We start from the raw sequence: 20,834 nt of genomic DNA on the forward strand, positions 1-20,834 counted from the left end.
ATTCCTCAATTTGCACCAATAAAATATAAATCGAGACTATCAGTTTCGATTATTAAATTTCCACGGCACTTATTTCAAGGTATTTTATCGAACGATACACTGTGTGTGTAGCGTCACAGTAATTATATTTAAAATAATTACATAATTGATGATTATTGTGTCATTATTGTAGCGTTAATACTTTTTTAATAACTATGCTTATAAATTAGTGATTATAATACTCTTTTATATGACTGTTTTCTAATATCATACTTACAACTGATGGCGCAATTCAACCTCTAAGTATGTCGGATAATTGAGAGTTCGCTGTATTATTCTTTTGTCTACCCTGATAATCCCTTTGTTCTTCTGACAACAGTGACATCAACGTGTCGCTTTATTTACTCGAAATAGTGCGGTCACAAATGAAATTGTATATTGTCTGCCATGTTTGTTTTCCCTGTTGTTCGTCGGTACGAAGCATAGAATGAAGGATCTGTCGTTAACTTTCACACATACAGATTAAAATTTGATCTTCTATAATTATTTCGCAATTTTTAAACTTTTCATTTATTAAAAGTTTGATTTACTTAAATAATTCAGTTTTCGGTATTTACGTGATATGAAGAAATCCACATTGTGAAACGTATTTCAATGAGAAAGAGTTAATCAAATAAACATGAACAATGTGTGTGTTGTGTATATTGATTTTATATATAATATCAAAGTCGAGTATCCTTAACTTCTTGCACATTCATCTTTCTTGACATATCGATTATTCAATTAAGATTCAAATATTTAAAACCTGTATATTCAATATGAAATGGATATTTTTTATTTCAATAAAATTTTAATTTGAGGATTGACTATGAAAATATTTGAAATCAAGTAAAAAAAATTGCGAGGAGCAATTTGTGCGTCTGATCAAATTTTCGCTAAGGAAATATTTACCCCCGGTTTGTTTGTAGAATCTGCAGGTAAGGATCTTACGGAAAAAGGGCAGATTCCATCGCCGTTAGATAAGTGAAAGATGGGTTCACGACAACCGATTTTGTCCGTCGAGAATGACCACAGACTTCGAAGCATGATGCGCAGCTATACTGGGTATAAGCAACAGACGCCGGCATGGCCAGAGCCAGTTCGCGTCCGACACGCGACCGACGAGGTTGGTCGTTCTTCGCGAAGTAGAAGGCTGCGAGAAGTGTATCGACGTTTCTTCGCGGCCTTGAGACGTAATAGTTCGTCAGGACGATGCGAACGGTTCCATGTGAAAGACGCTCGTTCGATCCGCAATTAGTCCGCATGTAGGGTTCTCGGTTCGCGCGTGTTACACTTCGACGTCTGCCCGCACGTGACGTGAACGGTGCTCCGACGCATTAAAGTTTAAATGCTTGATAACTTAATGACCTATTGCCGAGTGTGTGAAGAGTTCGCCTCGCTCGGGATCTCTGCACTCGTAAGTGCAGGGTGACAAATCCAGTTGATAACAATACGCCTCGATTGAATGTAATATTCTCGAGTGAAGTAATCATCATGCCGCGTGAATTATAAGTGCGTGTACATCAAAATTGGATCGTTGAAAAAAAAAAAAGAAAATTTTCTTAAGAACAGCATAAAAAAATCTAAAAAAGAAGCTCGTGCATTATAGAAACGGAAAATTCAATATCCTCCAAAGGCAGCAACCACGAGATTATTTAATATTAAACACGAGCGGTAGGGTGGAAATTTAATTCTTGTACCTCAAAAGCTACGCTGGGAAAATGTAGGAAAACAATGAAAAATATTTGTCGGCGGGCTCGAACGTTGATAGTTGGCAAGTGAGAGGAAAGAATTTTTTTTGTTATCAAAAGCAATCCGACACTCTCCTCGTCTCTCATCGTCTCTCATCGGTTTTGTTAGCCTTCTACATGTATTCAAACATTCCTTATAACCGAATTGTCGTCTATATCTATATCGCGTGTATACGTATCAGCGGCTAGATTATCGACCATGTGATTGTGCACGTTTCAGTTGCAAAATATTTAGAATAATTTCTATGACGAACGCTTTATTTTATTATTCTCGCGCGTTTTGCAGATGAACAATTTTACAAAGCGGCTAAAAATATTTTGCGCATCACGCGTTGTACGTGGAAAGGCAAAATCGCAGGCAAAACTCCAATTAACATTATTTAGAAAAATGGCGAATGAGTCGCTGTAGTGTTGATACTAATAAATCGATTTCACATCACAATTATTGATTTTTTATTTTATTTGTCAATTAATTGATATCCGCGCCCCGGCTCTCATCTCGCTGTCATTGAATTTAGGACTTCATTGAGTTTCGTGTCACCGTGTACTACGAGATCTGTAATGAACTTATCCACAGGATACGTGTAATTGAACTCGATAAATAAGTTATAGCAGTGCCTCGATGCGAATCGAAAATATAGAGAATTGTAAGGCGAGCTTAACGGACGGACGGAAAGTATGCTGACTCCGCATGTCGGCCGCACTTGGTTAGTCATGGAGAAACTTCTCGTTTAATCTTATTTGAAAAAAACTTTATCGTTTCTCGATTTTTATATGTGGAAAAATACATTACGATGACCCGTAACATGCAATATTGTAAAATTAATATAGAATGAATGGTTGTGCGAAGAAATATTATACGAGAACGTGAACGAGATAAATATAAACGATGATAATTTTGGTTTTACACGTGGCATACGAAGATTACATAAAGACGAGACACCAGAATGACTCATCGGTGCACTCTTTTAACGCTTCTAATTTTAATGCAATATGTCTCATATCTCGTCTGCACCATTTATCCGTCAAAGATGCGAGCGATTAATTTCTCGTGGCCTTCGCGACTCCAAATTTACTCTAGGACAGGATGTGTCTTGCACAATGCACCGAGTATTTCTCCGGTCTGCTATTTGCGTACTTTTTTCTCGCTCTTTTCAATCCTTATTTACGTTGTTCAACATTTTATCGGTAGCACATTAATCTCGAAACGCCAAGCGCAAACTTTTGCGTTACACTAATTAACGTGCCGTGTTAATAGCTGAGATCTTTGTTCACAGAAAACAATGCACTTGACAGCTCCGTCTTTATGCATAATAACTTCAAGTTCATGGTTTTGAAATATTCATGGTTTTGAGATATGCGTTACCTTATTTATTATTATAAAAATATGAAAAAATTATATTTTCTTTATTTTAATTTGTTTATTACTTTTCTCTCTTATTATTTATATTTGTAAAATATGTTATACATTTTAAAAGATTTCTTTTTATTTATTTTTTTTTTACTTTGTGTAATTAAATAAGACAGAATACTCAGCAAATTAGCATAAAAACTTTTAAATTTCCAACCTGATCTTAAAAAAAATACGTAACATTACCGGATCTGACATTTCTGAGAACTCACGCGCCCTTAGTCATTACAGAAGGACATTCTGTGTCATATAAAATATTCTCAGTATAAAATGGTCGTATAAAACCTTGTTCTCGACTTTCGAGAGAACATGGTAATGTTAAAGGCGACGAATAGATCCATTACGAAAGGCGGAATAGTGCTCGACATCATTCGCATCTCAAGTTAACTTATTTTTCCCCCTTTTTCTCCTTTTGCTTTCTAAAGTAAGCGCCTCATGCCTTTCGAGAGGCAATTAAAGTAAATCAGAATATCTAATTAACGAACTCTCGTTAGTTATATCAGAGATAAAGAGTCCAGATAAAATGTCATAAGAAGATGAAGACTAGAGATAATTGAATTGTCTTACGTTATCGGATTACATCCAATTACAAATAACGTAAAAAAATATTTTTCTCAGTATTATAATATTAAACAAAGAATTTATTACAAAAAACTTTGCAAATTTTTCTACAAAAGATGTCGCAATTATATTTCTGCCTTTTAGAAAATTTACCTGTTACTTGGTATCGATGTGGCCTATTATTCTGAACTGTTAAACAGAATCAATTTCGTCAGTGAGGACACTGAGGGCTAGAAGTCGCTCCGAGCGAATTAATCGCCTGGCGAAGCCGGGCCTTAACAAACTGTCGTTCACCTCAAAGATAACGTCGCGTATTCTCGTTACGGAAACTTTACTGATTCCATTAAGACTTGGACGCGTCTTGCTCGATGTTCCCGCGGCGTCTCATGAATGATGCATTCCTATCTCGACATTGCGTCCGTTTCTAGCAGCACTATTTACCCGACAGGAATATTATGGCGATATCGGCGACCATTTGCTCTCGACTTCTTCTCGAAGCACTCAGTAAGGATGGGAATCAATTTTTCGAATGGCCGCTGGTGACGCCCGGCTCTCTGCCGGAGAGAGATTCGCTGTAGACAGTTCAAATTGGCTAGAAAATGAAAAGTGCGCGGAAGCTTCACGGCTTACGGCGATATGCAATAGTCGGATCTCAATATATATTTTAGCTAATTAAGGGATTAAAAATGTCGTCTCGAGCCTCGCGCTCTATCGAGTCGATTCTGATATAAAAGTTGTACTTGTTGCAGCGCCACGTACATATAGATTTTTAGTATTGATTTTTTTACGACAATTTTGTTTCTCTTTTTTTTTACGTTTTACATATGTGCAAAAATAATTTCTCACACTTAACTGATTGAAAGCACGAATGAAAACGATTTCTGACGCAGCGGTCATACAGTAAACAATAGCCAGCGTTTTGGCGAAACTCGAATAGGGACTCAAAGCACTAAATTGTCGAGTTATATGGAATATTCTCTTTCTCTCTTTCGTTTTGGAATTCTCTTGATACGATATCTTGCAGAGCGCAGATATTACTTGTTCATAAAATTGTGATATGTGCTACATCTTGGCTCCCGGCGTGATGTAGGCCATATAGCGCGGACTATTATTCTCTTACTCGATGTGTAATGGTCTCTCACAAATAACACTGCGAGGGCTGACCGTTCTGACGAAGAGCACATTTTGCGCGTGACCTTTTCTCGCATTTATGTCATCGCTCCGAAAATCATTACCAAGTATAGTTTCGAAAAGCATTCGTGGAAGAATTTATTCGCGTGTAAATCGATTAATTACGACAACAATTTGCAGAAATTTTAATAAAGAGAGCATAATTATTTTCAATTGCGAGGAAACGTAAATATTGTGTAAACGGGAGAGTTGATTCGCCGGTCGATTAATAATGTCGCTTATCCGCCGCTGTTCAGTCGCTGCAGCAGTCAGCTGAAACGATAAACAGTTTGCGTTAAACAGTAAGGCTTGAAAAGCTCGGTCGTATTACGCAACCTCGATGTAAACGCACTCAAACGCAAAACGCCGAAGATAAATAAAGGTTGGAGGAAATCTACTCTAGTGCAGATGCTGCTGCGACGAACGGAAACTTATAAATATCAGCAATAGCGGAGAAGGTCGGACGCGGAAGTCGCATCGGTCGGACGTTTCTCAAGATGAACGAGTATGCGCTTGTTATACCCCACGAAGTCGCGCCCAGATTGGCGCGAAGAGACTCGGGGACCATGAAAGTAACTCTTCCAGTGACCTCCTTCAGGAGACACAGCGGATGCGTTTCCACGCTTTCGCGAGCGAAACCACATCCGAAACTGGTGTACGTTGCAGTTCCGTAAGTTTTCGCAATTTTCACAATAAATAAAAAAAAAATATATCTACCGCGTAATTGAAAAATTAGGCATGTCTCTAATAAGTTGGCGCAACCAAGTACAATTGAATAAAACATGCAGAAATATATATTTTGTTTTTTTCTTGGCCAATTTGTCGTTTCAGTTGAAAATGGTAAGCGTGCCAATTCAAGCTTAAAATTAGCGTAACTGTTTGAAAAGATTGAAAAATAAGAATAAAATCATATTTCTTCACTATTACTTTATTTTCTACTTTGTTATTCCGCTCATAATTCACGAAAATTACCTTTAAACCAGCCAATATCGATATAATAAACGTTTCTGCTTTAATGGAATAACTTAGGCAAATCTATAGTGCTTCCATGGGCTTTCCATTATAATTCAAGCATCTTTTTTCATAAAATGCGTCCATATGGCTTATACATCTTTTTATAGCTTATACGATTTTTTACAAGAAATAGGTTCAAATATACCAATATATATATATATATATATATATATATATATATAGTAATTAAATTCAATATATATATGGCTCTCGCTGCAATTCTCTCTATATTTAAGAATATTTTCAAAATTTTTAATATTTTCTATTCAGAGCTATTAAATCGTTAAACTACGAGGAATTGAAAGAGAAATAAAAAAAATAGATAACTAATAGATAGACCAATTTGATCTAAATGAATTATGAACACAGAAATTTGTTATTTTACGTCAAAACATTTGTCAATATGTCATGGTATTGTTGAAAATGTTGTAGACGGTCAAAGTATTTTACCTGGGAAAGATGCATTAGAAAATGAGTTCGGAACAATAATTGACGGCGGCTGATAATCCGGCAATCACGGTTATACACGAATGCCATAAGGCAACCATTACCTTAATGCAATTACCCTAATGCATGAACACGATAATGCATGAACATCGCCAGAATTTCCTCGATACTGTAAAATGAGCTTTCAATGTGTATACAACATACATACTTATTATCAAAGATTACTCATACACGTGCCATAAACTAGGCTAGATAGGATCCTAAATAAACTAAAATATTTTTTGGTTAAAAATTCAATCTTTTTCTCGACTTATCACGCTTCGTCGTACATTGTAAAAAGAAATTTTCTTATTGTTAAAATGTATTTTTATTTTATATAAAGAATTACATTAAGTGATAGAGAACGTTTCGCAAATCTGGTGTAAATGTAAAATTTTTTAATAATATTACACAACGAAACGGTAATATTCCACAAATTACTATTACATTTTGACGTAAATAAAGTGAATTTACAGTTGTATGTGTAATCCGCTCGGCTCACTTGCAATGCGCCATGAATACAAAATTAGGACTGTTCTTTGGATAACTCCGACTATTCATGGCGTATGTATAGAATAACTGTAAATTTACTTGTGCAATCTGCTTTGTTACAACACTAGAAATTAATTTTATCTGCTAGCTGCATAAATTTACATATATATAGAAATTTATAATAATTAGTCCCAAGATTACCCATATAATTCTTGTAATTCTACACTTATTTTTTAAGAAAATAATGCGTTTTGTACTCGTCTTTTACGTATGCAATTTTGCAAAAGCATTACTCTGTTTTCTGCCATTCTTTATTGGCCGGCAGGATTTATGGCATTACTGTGACGGGAAATTTACCATTTATCGCTACTTTCCTGCTTTGAAACGCAGCAGGAAATGGACTCGCGTTTCGAAATCGATAACCACCACCTCGTCCAGCAATCACGGGCAATGCGGATGATCCGAAGACAAAATGCGCGTGTGTGTGTGTATGTGTGAGTGTGTACGTACGGTGGTGTACAATTGCTGGAATACACTTACGCGAACGATGCACTGGTGCATGTAATATACACTTCCGGCACAATTCGCGTGGTGCACACGGGCGGAGCGGCGTGAATTAACCGGCGTGCGCGGCACCAATTAGCAGTTTCGGTAAACAATCGATAGTACTCTCGCAGCCGTTAAATTGCGCGCCGGGATGTGTAATTAATCATTGGTACGTACGATCAATTAATGCGCGTGACGCTCGTCGCGGCGTAATGAGACGTGATCGACACGAGCGCTGGGTGAACGATAGTCACTTTGGACGTTAACTATCCGAACACTTTAATTTAATCTCGTAATTCCTTCTTTGACCTCGCATCTTGAGCATCTACAAATTGTTTGAGGATACATCGGATTTGATTCATTAATTTTGTTTATGTCAATCAGCTTGCTAATGAGCGATGCTGAATAATAAATTTATTATTGCACTCTCCATTTTTTTTTATTAGTTCATCATTTTTTATTACGTTTGCTTTTACGATAAAAAACGGAAAACATCGCGTCTACCGGCAATTAATAAATAACGTTCGCGCTCGTCCGGAGATTAATCATGGCCCGCTGAACCGGCGGATTGATTCATGTATGTGACATCATGTATGTGACGTTTATCAAAATTGCGCGCGAATTCGATGAATGTGAGCGCGCACAACTTACAAGCGCGACCGCTTCGCGCCGCGAGTCCTCAATAAACGCTGATGGATTTTGCCTGTAAATAATTTTTTTTGCCAACAGACTTTGCGAGCTGCGCTTGTAACTGACAAAAATAAATTGCACAATAATAAGCCAATAAATTGCTGGGGTTGAGTACTGTTGTCTCGTGTCGCGCGTTGTTGAAATTTACGGACTGCAATTTTGCATATTTTGAATCTGAACGCCGCAGCGATACACGCGCCAGAGATTTCTTCGAGTAAAGGCGCGGCCCGCGAGTCGGAAGTGCCTATTTATGTCATTTATATTTCAGCTGTAACAAATATTAGCTGTCTAGGCTTGGTCTTCTTGTCATGTACAAACAAACGCGCCTTGCGCCGGCCGGCCAGCCGGCCGGCCGGCGTAACTTGCATGAGAAATATCTTCGTACGCTTTACGCAAATTGCGAATAGTTAGTTTTTCACATAATACGTTTTCTTTATCAATCACATTCACGATCAGATAATTGTATGAAGTATAACCGCTACATCATTGACAGCGCCGAACTATTAGTCACACTCAATGGCAAGGTTACGAGATTAATCAGAGTTTACGTAATATGACACAATGATTGTTATCGTGAATGGGAAAAAACATCGCAAATCCATCTGACAACGCTCGCGATATTCTCCTCCTGCTGTACATAAATAAAATTTAATTAAGTGGCGGATGCATTATTGTAAGCGAACTACCGTGACCACGGTAACTGCTTGCTTCCGACTTTGTAGACTCTTTGAAAACATGCAATCTCATTGTTGTAAAGTGAATACAGTAGTGCGCAGAGAGTATATTGGAGCTATTCTATTTTCGTTTAGCCTTCGCTTCATGAGTTTATATGAGTCGACTTCTTCTTAACGAAGATTTAATTAATAGCCAAAAACTCAATGAAGTCATTTTGATAATTTAATCTCAAATACCAGGTAATCCGCTTTAAAGTACCGAAAATTATATTTTGATCTCTGCGAATTAATTATAGAAACGCTCCAATTTTGTGAGTTAAGAGCTAGCTGATTGCTATGAATGTTAAATTCCTTCGAAAATGATATCAAAATCAGTACATTTGCATATAAAATAAATAAAATAATAATGAAATCCCAAGTGACGAAATTTCCGGTGTATTTATCCGCTTAGATTCCTTCGGGTCTTAATTAAATATATTTATGGCGTAATGTGAGCCAATAAGGATACAGCCTGACGCTTCTTGGCATGGAAAGAAGACGCTCGTTAGTATAATGAGGAAAATTTTACGATGCATTTTATGTTACACATAATTAAGATCGTGCCGACAATTTTTCCTTTACTCGCAACGTGTTGATCGTACACGGTGGCCGTAAATTTGCGTCTATGCTCCGTTTTACCTTATTAATAAATTATTAATATATATATATTAAATTAATGAATAAATTTTAAATAATTATATTTATTATTATTAAATATATATATATATCATTATTATATATATATATATATATATATATATATATATATATCATTATTAAATATGTGTATATATTATTATTAAATATGTAATGTTATTAATAGCTATTAATATTATTGAATAGAATTAATTTGCTCTTAAATTAGCACAAATAATAGTTCTTTTCGAGTTGGTTTACAAATTCAATAAATTTGAGGCATGTTGAACGACTCTCTGAAACAATGACAGAATTTTTCACGCCAATTGTTTCCAGGACGTTGAGAAATAGTACCTGCGTATGTCTTGCGTTGCTCAATTGCGAAATGGACCGCGTGCGTATGTCAGATATTTATTTTCGTAAAAGCGTCATTCCACTTATGTTTCTCAACTTCCATCGTGTCTATTTTTGTCTCCTCTGATCCACGTCTGTATGGTCGAAGACCTCGGACAGTTGTTTTCATCGAATTTCAACGAAAGTCAAACACGATAAACCTAATTTTGCTTGTGATTTTCACTTGTCACGAAATAATCGAAATACGTCAATGATTATCAATGCAGTATCAATGCAGTATCAAAAAAAAAATTCAAAAATTTGAAACAGAGGAAGAATAATAAGTATTTCAAACTCTGTCAATATAATTGACAAGTCAGTGAGTGTACTTTCACGCAGACACGCGGCAAAAGTATCGCGGAGGGAAAACTAATCAATTCTGTTCATTACGTGATATATTTATAGACTAGAGAAATTCATCAAGGTGTCCGGACTTGTCATCAATATATTTCAATGTCCGCACTATTCATCACGGAATATCAAGTTGGTATTACGTCGATACGCTGTTCTATGCAATTGTGAAACGAGCGACGCCACTTTTGCGTTTTCGCGCGGCAACCCAACGACACGGCATTTATAAAGTCATTTTATCAGACTTGGAACAGTCTTGCGAACGCAAAGTCATTAGATCTATGCGGATTTAAGTTGCAAAAATCGTTCGCGAGAAGTTCCTCTCGTCGCTGACGTCATAATCCACGATTACCGACACAAAAGTTGTTCGCGCAAAAGTCGTTCATCCCTTATGTTGGAAAGATAATTTCCAGCTGCGCAACGACGGAGCGTAGAAGCATGCCTCGCGAATCTTCCGAGGTGAGAAACTTGTAACCGGCGTCTAATGAGAGTTTACGTTTCTCATTACAGTTTCGACGTGGAAAATGGCGCCTCGACGTTGGACGGCGGCGCCGGCGGTGGAGGCGGCGCCTCGCCAAGCGCGGGGCTCGTTCTCCAGACGCTGCCCCAGAGGAGGGAAAGCTTCCTGTATCGGAGCGACAGCGACTTCGAGATGTCACCGAAATCGATGTCTCGAAACAGCTCCATCGCCAGCGAGAGGTGAGTAATCCCATTTCCCGTTGGATCTATCTCTATTCCGCGCGACACCGGATTATAAATCGATTATCGGTAAATCGGGGGTTACGTGAGCAACGCAGATAGTACATATCGGCGAAGATTGCTTCGATTTCGCTCAGGCGAGAAATCCGTAATACCTTTTTTAACCGTGTCGCGTGTAGGAAAAATTTATTAACTTCGCGGAGAGGATATCAAGTCTGGACGTCAAAAGTCACGCGATTTATGATAGCGCATGTCGGTTATTTATTTATTGTGTAATACGTGTGATCTTAATGACATTCATCATACCGCACTTCGATGGGTGCTTATAAATGGGCGCATTAATCAAATAACATCATGATTTACTTGCCTTCTATCTTCGATCTCTTAAAGTTTCATTCATGAAATATTTCACGCTCGAAGTATTCTGCTGTAAGTAACGGCAAGCAATTTTTGTGAAAAATATTTTACTATCGAGTTTCTTAATGGTTTTTGAAATCACGAACAAGTTTACGAGAAAGTTTATAAGTTTGTTAATTCAAAATCTATTTCGTTGGAAATACAAAATTATAAACGTCGGAGCAACGTTTGAAAATTGAGCAAATTAATGTTGTACAAAGAACCATTTCACTGTATTTATTCATTTAAATTTTATATCAAAATGTTGATTTACAACAACACCAATTATTCGCTTCAATTTCAATATAATATTGTAACATACACATATTTTATCAAATTTATATGCATGTTTACGGCACTTTTTTTACAATTTTAAAATTGCGCGCCTGAAAATTTTATTACACATTTCATAAATGAATCATAACGTTTTTATGCCTCCAATATTTATTTATGTCTGGATCTACGGCGAAAAGACACGCTGGGGGAAGAGAGAGGGGAGGAGGGAGATTGATTCTAATCTACAATATTATTGGGAACATTTTTGCGACAACGAAGAGAGCGTGTATCGATAATGCAGATGCCTCGAACGGATGCTCGGAGAATTGCTGAAGCTGGTAAAATTGAAGCCGGCAGAAACTGCTGGGAGTCGGTAACATGAAAGATCTTGTTGGTGGCGCCGACAATGTTAGCAACATTTACCGCGATGAGATACCACGTTATCTATCCAGATACCTCGTGACTCAGATGGTTAACACAACTACATTTTATATATAGAAATTAAAAATAAATTACAATAAAAATTAAATTTATATATAAATATATAAATTACAATTAAAATATATAAATTATTGCGAAATGCAATTTTCATAAATCGGATTTGATTTTATATTTTGCGACTGAAGCTAACGATCGATTGACGTTATTATAGTGTATGAGTACACAGCTCCTTCGTTGCCCGCAAAATTGCAATTTATGCGATTCTACCGTGTTTCGCCGTCATTTGATCCTATAACTGTACGCAAACAGTCTATGATCTTGGTGCTTTCATGTATCATGACAAATGTCGTGGCCTCTTGGTGGCGATGATGCTTATCATTGATTTTCTCATATCATTATATCACTTGCATATACATTCGACTGTCCGCGGCGATATGATGCTTTTATACTGTAGCGTTACATTTATAATTATAATAATAATAATATAATTGACGACGATGATTATATCCATTTCTTCAACGCGAAAAGACTGATTTACTATTTTGATAAATTTGCTAAATTTCGATTTATTTTATACAACTATGATATTTGGAATTTCACGACGATGTCGCATACTAACGTAAAGTACAGTTTGGAAGTATCATCTATCCGCTATCGTCTATGTAAGTGTTTTTATCGTCGCTAGTGGGTGTTGGGGTGTGACGATATGATGTATGTGATCCTTGGGTTGCAGGTTCAAAGAGACAGAGCTTCCTGTTGAGCGAGCGTATGTACTCGATCCTATTATCTAACTCATTTCGTATTATTTTACACTTGAATTCTACACTAACAAGTCATTCAACACCCTAGGATATAATCAATCGCTGTAAAATGACGTCCTATTAGTTCACTAATACCCACATGGGCGATCAGTATATTTTCTTGAGTAATTTTACGTGCATGCTGCAATTTGATTTGTGTGGAGTCCTTATCATTATTGTCACACTCACGTTTTAAAATTTTCACAGTTGTGGTTTACCTGTCACTAAATTTACAAATCTCTGATGTGGTAGAAGCATGATTACGATATGCTGTCATTAAAATGCATATATGGTATATAATATCTATAAAACATTTCAAAAATTTATTTTCAAAATATAATTAATTAGAATAACGATATATGAATGAAAATAATGAGTTTTCTCGATTTACGAAATTTTTGATTGATTGATCAATGATTAATGGAAATAATAGAACTACGGCAATGTAATCTACGCTTGTCACCATCACGATTATTTATTGGATATATTTTTCTTATTGCTTTCAAATTTAACACTCTTTTTTATATTTTTCTCATTCTTTTTCTATTGTCTGACAGCTACGTGATCGGGCAAGCTTCGTTGCGAGATTGCAAGAATCTCGTGTACATGCAGCAAATACACACAGCTTTAACATAAGATCACGCAAATATTGCGCTTACGCAACAGCGACATTGCTTATAATACGTAATTTAGTCATATTGCTGATTAGAGCGTAGATTTAGATGACTGAAATGGACAAAGTCCACGTTTTGAATCTAGCGTATCGATTTTAGACCACAAAGGCATTATTAAACTAGTTTATTTATCGTGTAATAATACATCCGTGCTGCTTATACCGCCGATATTTTCGTTTAAAATTCAAAGTTGGATTTCTTATCATGCTTGGCGAATTTTTTATTCTGTTTGATAAACCGCGCAGTGTACGTGACGATACTGAAACGTTTTATGAGCGTCTGATTACAGTAACCTTCCGTGTTTTTGCTAGTTAAGCGTAAATATATATTACTAACCGCATGCTGAATATAGTTGAATATTGTCGAATAAATATGAATTCTTATTTTCAGGATATTTACCGATCAGTACAGGTAAGTCGCATCATCATGTAATCTAGCTGTCTTCACTGGCGACATCGTTGCAAGCTGTATGATTGGACGAATGTGTGTCTAGTGTATTGTCGATGTTTAACTTACCATGTGAAGTTTGTGATAGAGATTCATCTTACAAAAAAAGATTTTAACACATATTTTTATATTTGTAACGTAGAAGATTCGAAGGAATGATTGCGAGCTTCTCACACGAGTAATAATAATAATAATTTGCTAGTAAATTGCAAAAATGCAAATTGAGTGGGAAAAACATATATTTTGCAGCTAGTTAATACTAACAAATTATCTATTGACGTAGGAAGCCACGTATGTAGCTACGAATTGATACTTTATGCATTTTGTTTCTTTACGCGATTACACCATGCTATATATATGTGTGTATATATATATATATATTATATATATATTATATATATATATATATATATATATATATATATATATATATTATTCCGTCGGACGTTATGACGACAGATTCTTGCACACGGGTATCATTTTACGATAGAATGAGTGCAACCTGAGTGCACACGAGTGGAATTGCAGACTATGCAAATGTTTTTATCTAAAGTGGCATTAACGCATGGATTGATAGTGTAGGACGCTTGCATATGCCGCGACACATGAACGCCTACCGTCTTCCAGAAACTGCGTTTTTTTTTTTATATAAAAATTATAAAATAAAAGATTATACTTATTTAAACGGATTAAATTTAATTATTAATTAATTAAACAACTAAATTTCCGTTTCTCATAATAAGCGGAATCGTATCATAATTAATTAATTACGATAATTGCTCAGTAAACAGCAAATCCAATGTTTTTTTTCTCGTTTCTGTAAATCCGTCATTATTAAGTGGAATATATAGATTACTAATAATTTGGTCCGACTGAAAATTCCGTAGGCGGCGAATTTAATTATTTAAGCTCTTCAATTGTTGCGCGGAAGATTGACCGATGCTAAACCCGGGCCGAAGATATTGTGTCTGACAAGCTTGAAATTAGATTTTCCGATGGGCACGGCGATTATTTCCGGCATCACGACTCGCCATTAATGACACTTTGCGGACACGCTTGTATACGTAAACGTGTATACCAACTTCAATTACCAAATCTGTTTACAGCCATGTAAGAAGCATGATGTGGTATGCTCCATTTTCGACACACGAGAATACGTTCGACGTTGCATTTGAAAGGGGTGGTTCTCCGGGTAACGTAAACTTTAGTCACCATTCGCAGACGACGTGTCCGGAAATGCCGTCATTTACGCCGCGCAATGTGCAACGGATTCGCTGAATCGGGCACAGCGTGCGGGTCCGTTTAATTATGAGACATAAATTCGTTCGGAAAGCCGCCAGCGCAACGCGCGCGCGATCCATCAAAATCACGTGTTTCAATCCCGTGTATCTGGAGAGCGTCCAACACAAACTTCTCAGATTGAATGAAAATAGCTGAATGGCTCATCTAAATGATGGAATTAACTCTCGGACTACGTAAGCGATTTTATTTGATGATTATCTAGTAGCAATCCATTACAGCAGACTGTTGCGGACGGACTTTGCTCGGTTGCATTTGCGAAAAGTGATACGACTTGCTTGCACCAAAATTCCTCTATTTTTAAAAAGCGCTCAATTGGCTACATTGTGTCGTACGTGCGCGTGGTGACTCGCGTGACCTATCCAACAATATAAACTAAACAGCCTGAATGCGCTTAATTATCGCATTCGTTAGTCTTCTGCGCTACTGCACGCGACACTCTAGCAGATTCAACAGAATTGTTTACTCGTGTCGCGAACAATTGTACAATCTTGTAATCTATCGCGTCTGCTCCTTTTTCCTCGGCTCCATTTTTTTCTCTAAGATTTGCAACAAGCCTGTGCTCAGATTTATCCTCGGATTAACGCTTATGGAAATCAGAAGCATTGTTAATTTTTTTTTATTAACGAACAGTATTTCATTAGCGCAATTTATCAGCCTGGACTGAGAATTAGGACTGGGAGTAATATCAGACTGTGGTCAGATCACTATTTTCGAAATTTCTTATTATATAATCGTATACCTAACAGTTTTACGTTAAAAAAACACGTATATGTAAAAAAGAGATACACGCATTTGCATCTGTCGCTTGCAAATTTCGTCTACAAAATAAATATTGATCGGCGTAAAATTTTAGGCGGTACAACTGTTTCTTTTACACAGATGAGTCATTTTATTTTCACATCCAATTATGTAACACAGTGAGCACTGTGTCGAAGAAAAAAAAGAAAGAAAAGGAGATTGTATAACTCTGAAAAATGCAAACAGTGTTTTAGCATATGTAAATTGTTGGCACATTTGAATATACTTTGTGACATATTCACGATGTGCAGAATGCGCAAAGCTGACTTCCAATACGCTCTATATTCTTTACAAGCATACAAAATATTTAGCCGCTAGAAATATGTTTTGTAAAAAAAATTATCGACAATAGAAAGAAATATTGGCAATAAGAGAAACTCGGTTTTGACCGGAGAATCGCGATACATCGTGTCTTTAATGATATTTAAAAATTGATAAGTTTCTTCGTGTTTACACGATGTTGTGCGTCGTGTTGCGATAAGTTTGTTTTTTTATCGCGTTAGAAAGATTAAGTGTATTTAGCTGAATCTTGGCTATTTTAAGATCATTAATAACGTCTCTTCACATCGAAGAAGCTTGAACAACACATCCGTAAACTTTTTTGCGACGGAGAAAAAAACTCGCATACGCTTTACGGTGACTTGCATGATGTGCGATATACATATTGCGCGTTGCGTAAAACGATAAAAAAAGTATTTTTCTAATTTAAAGTAATATTTTGTTATTCGAAGTTTTGATTCGGAATTTTGAGATTTTGACATGATGTAGCAGCGGCAGAATAAAATATGATTCATCTGTGTATACGAAATATATAACATAGTACCGAATTATTTTCTCAAAATAGTCGCAAGAGAAAAATTTACAGCCGTAAAAAATTCATACATTGTTAGCAAATACTAAAAACGTATGGAATTTTTTGCAACAGAATGCGTTGGTGTGTAAAATAATTTGGTCTTTGTTAAATGTTTATGGGATGATTTTTAACTATATCTAAACTTATTCATTTGAGCACTTTGAAATTCCAGTACATGTATTAAATTTGATGAGGACTGCAGGTCGAATGCCTGCCATATTCAGCGTAGTTGTCTCTAATATAATCTAGGCATGCTGTGTTAAAATTCATTGAACATCCGGTCAGTGTTTCGCTCTGTATGCAGATTGAACGGGCACGGTTGAAATGGTCTGTCGACCACGCGTTGCGGTATGCGTTGCGATAATTATGTCGCACATGGAAAAATTTACCGTAAATGAAAGGACGCATTAGAATAACGCATTTAAAAGTTATCGATAAAAAAGCAGTTTAATATTTCTTTAAAAATATTTTATATTATAGCCTTAAAAATTTTCAATTTTAATTTATTATCGGATTTTTCTTTTCAATGATATTTAAATATTTAAAATTAACGTGATATATTTTTGACCCGATATAGTTAATATCACTTTCATTAAAAGAAAATTAATTGTGAACAGCAAAGAATTTGTAGGTATTCGAAATACGCATAAAATATCTGTCGCGGTTTCTCAGAAGTGTCTTTTCCTCTTTTCTCTCGATGAGCTCTCAGTGACCGCATTCTGTAACTCCGTAACTCTAATCTGTAGCTTGACAACGCGGACGCGCGCGCGTACGTCAGCGCCGTCTCGGCGCGTGAAGCCACATACAGAGATCTATCTCTCTATTCATTCGTTCTATCACCTGAGAGAGCGACGGCTTCATTCTCGTCGTGTGTGGTCGCAAAGCGGAAGAAGAGCGGAGCGGAGCGACGGCGGTGCCCCAGGTTGCGCGCACGCTTCCCGCGCAAATCGCCGCCGCCGTTGCCGCCGCCGGGAAATCCCCCCACCTCACCATCCCCCGATCCGCGGGGGAAATCTCTGCGAAACCAGAACACCCCGGCCAGTTCGACATCGCGGCAAACACGAGGTGTTCGGCGACAACACAAGACGCGAACTCTCGTGTACACACGCTTATTCGCGACGACGCGTTTGTTCGCGCGGATTTCCCGCTGACTTTCCTAACTCGTGGCAGCCGCGTGTACCGCGTGTAACTCACGCTTTTTTTCGTCGAAATTTATCGGAATTTTATCACCTGCATCGCGAAAAAAAAACACCGAACTCCGATCGCGCGCAAGAAGGTAACGATCAAAGCTCTTGAGAGGAAGTTCTTCGGCGTGTTTTGTGTGAGACTCGAACGGGCGGTGAAATGCGAGTTCTCTATGAGATTACATTATGTGCGCGGCGGGAGATTCGGATAATTTTAGAATTTGCGCCGGAGTTTAGAAGCGCCGGCGGCTCGTTGAAATTCTTACGTTTTTAGAGTCGAGAACGCGATGGTGCTTAATACTAAAACTTAGTAGAACGTGGACGGCAATGTGAGCTGAAAATTTTTCTAATAAGGAATATGAAGAAAATTTGGCAGCTTTGGAAAATATTTTATGAAAAATATAAAAATTTCTATGTCTCGCAATGTAATTTTTGTTTTGCATTTATTTTTTATTTAAAAAAAACCTGATTTTTTGACGATACATGTCTACGTACGCAAATACGATTCGCATAAAATGTAGAGAGTTCTCAGATATGAGTAAACTTTGATAAAGTTTACCAGTGGAAAACAAACATGTGTTTCATACAATATATTGCCAGGTTTCCGATTGCGCTTCGCTGCAAGCAAACATGCTTGCATTTAATTCACCATTGCGCGACGTAATCGTGCACGCGATATCGGCTTTTTATTACCCGAGTAATTGGGCGCGCGGTCAGTGAAAAAAGCGTTAGCCTGATATGGCTTTCCGGCGGGACCGGGCGAACGACTCGCGCGGCGACACGGACGATTCGTCACGATATCGAAAGTTCCAAATTATACCCTTTGAAGTTGGACAGTCCGCTTTAACGAGATAGTCAGTTGCACATGCGAACTGCACGACAAGTTGAAATTGCCGGGTCAATCGGAAGTTTCGCTGAAAGCGATAATGTTGTTAGTACGCGGCGCACGACGAAAGGAAATCCTGTCCAAACGGAAACAACAATTTTCACCGATCAATCGTGTGTCTCAAAACACCGTGTAAAACTTTCTGTAAAAAAAAAAAATACTATTAATTTGACGTTTGTTTAATTCAAAATTTAATATTTCTCTGGATTTACTTTGACATTTATTATCAGTCGCTATACAAGCTGTCATAATATCTACTAAAAATTTCAATCACTTTTTTTGTTTGCTTATGTGACGTGTACGTCTTATCAGTTATCGATAACACCTCGACTATAAAAGATTCGACGTTTTGTTAAGGAAAATATTACGCCACGGAATTGCGATATACGAATCCATCGATCCTCCGATAATTTTCATTAATTTTTGACGAACTGTCTGTGACGCATATTATTCAAAATTGATAACGCGTCGATTAATGCAAGACATCTTGCTAAAAGTTGTCATATCGAGTTTTATAACAAAATGTATCTCGAGATTAGTCCTCAATTTTCTGATAATATACGTTACTATATAGCAAACTATAATTTGATAAAAATTAATTAAATCTAAACGATTATCATTAATTACGTGGCGATAACGTCACCGAGATTGGCTCGTCGTTTGACGTCCTACATGCAAAGAAAGAACAACGGCTCTCGGTTTTATTATAGACGGAGGCTGCGAATTATATAACGATGACGTTTACCGCGTATATAGTATTTTGCTAAAATCTCGGTGCATCATAATAAAGCTTCCCATTCTATTAATCTATTGCGACACGATTTCATATGGCTTTGGGTTACGTCATAGCTGATGTAATGTCGAGCTTTTGTTAAAATATTCGCGGATAAAATAATCGTGAATTTATTGCGCTTTAGCGATATTGCAGCTGCGAATAACGTACGACCGATTACCAAAAAATCAATTATGTCGGGACTATCGCGACTATTCGGAACGTTTTTCACTCAAAGCTGTCTTTACGAATTTGTTAGTCAGACTTCAAATTTAAATGAATGAATATTGAAATTTTACATTTTTGCATCATAATTTGCTATATATTCGCGATTTTTTTAAACACCACGAGAGGTACACCTATCTAACTCGTATCCTATCGTATCCTCATTCTGAGGGTATGTCTATCATTGCAGATAAGATATCGAATGTTGATTCTAGAGGTTTCCCGGAAAAATTACTTCGTAGCTGATGTACTCATTTGATTGGAAAAATGTAATCGCGTGTGTTAAAGCTTTCCCAGCTGCCGTTATTAGGGTATCAGAAGTGCAGTCACCGACGTTCCCCGGAAGGTGTCAAGTACCTTTTGATCTCGACGCAAGAAGCTGTTTGTATTTATAGATTCGTTTAACGAAGTATTTGCATCGAGAGCAATTCACGAAAGAGATCGATTCGAACTTGCCGAGAAGTTCGTGAAAATCAACTTTTCATTAATTTTTTCAATATCGAGGTTTTGAAATTTTTCTTTTAATTAATAAGAAAAAGATACGAATTTTCTATGAATTTTTTATCTACAAACAACGAGAAATGTTTTAGGAACTCTTTCTAATTAATTTGTTGCATATCTGAGAGTTAAACTGTCTTTGTAGAACCGAAAATGATAAGCCCAATATCTTAATTCTCCCATATCTTATCAGATTATTCTGGATTACTCAATACGTTATCAGGTTTTATTTGCAAGCTCGATATGGCTATTTAAATCGCCGTTTCTTTTTTTACGAGGTATCTTCACGTGACATTGACCTCGCGCATAATACGGATCGATTTTTACGCGCCGTGAAATCTGACAGACAAT

The 20,834-nt window shown here is 36.8% G+C and overlaps 1 protein-coding gene across 24 annotated transcripts in view; it reads left to right on the forward strand.

Moving 5' to 3' along the window:
• The window catches only part of dnc (phosphodiesterase dunce), a 331,146-nt gene that overhangs the window by 249,030 nt on the left and 61,282 nt on the right, over positions 1-20,834 (forward strand). For 17 of the 24 annotated variants that reach the window (XM_067358185.1, XM_067358188.1, XM_067358187.1 and 14 more), the window contains 3 exons: positions 10,743-10,931; positions 12,778-12,810; positions 13,909-13,929. In XM_067358185.1, the coding sequence (XP_067214286.1) occupies positions 10,743-10,931; positions 12,778-12,810; positions 13,909-13,929 (243 nt within the window). Of the gene's footprint in view, positions 1-3,284; positions 5,582-10,742; positions 10,932-12,777; positions 12,811-13,908; positions 13,930-17,676; positions 18,195-20,834 lie in introns of those variants that run through there. The other 7 variants (XM_067358186.1, XM_067358194.1, XM_012378285.2 and 4 more) reach the window with 5 other exon arrangements.

This window comes from Linepithema humile, chromosome 6 (genome assembly GCF_040581485.1).
Source record: "Linepithema humile isolate Giens D197 chromosome 6, Lhum_UNIL_v1.0, whole genome shotgun sequence".
Lineage (NCBI taxonomy): Eukaryota > Metazoa > Arthropoda > Insecta > Hymenoptera > Formicidae > Linepithema > Linepithema humile.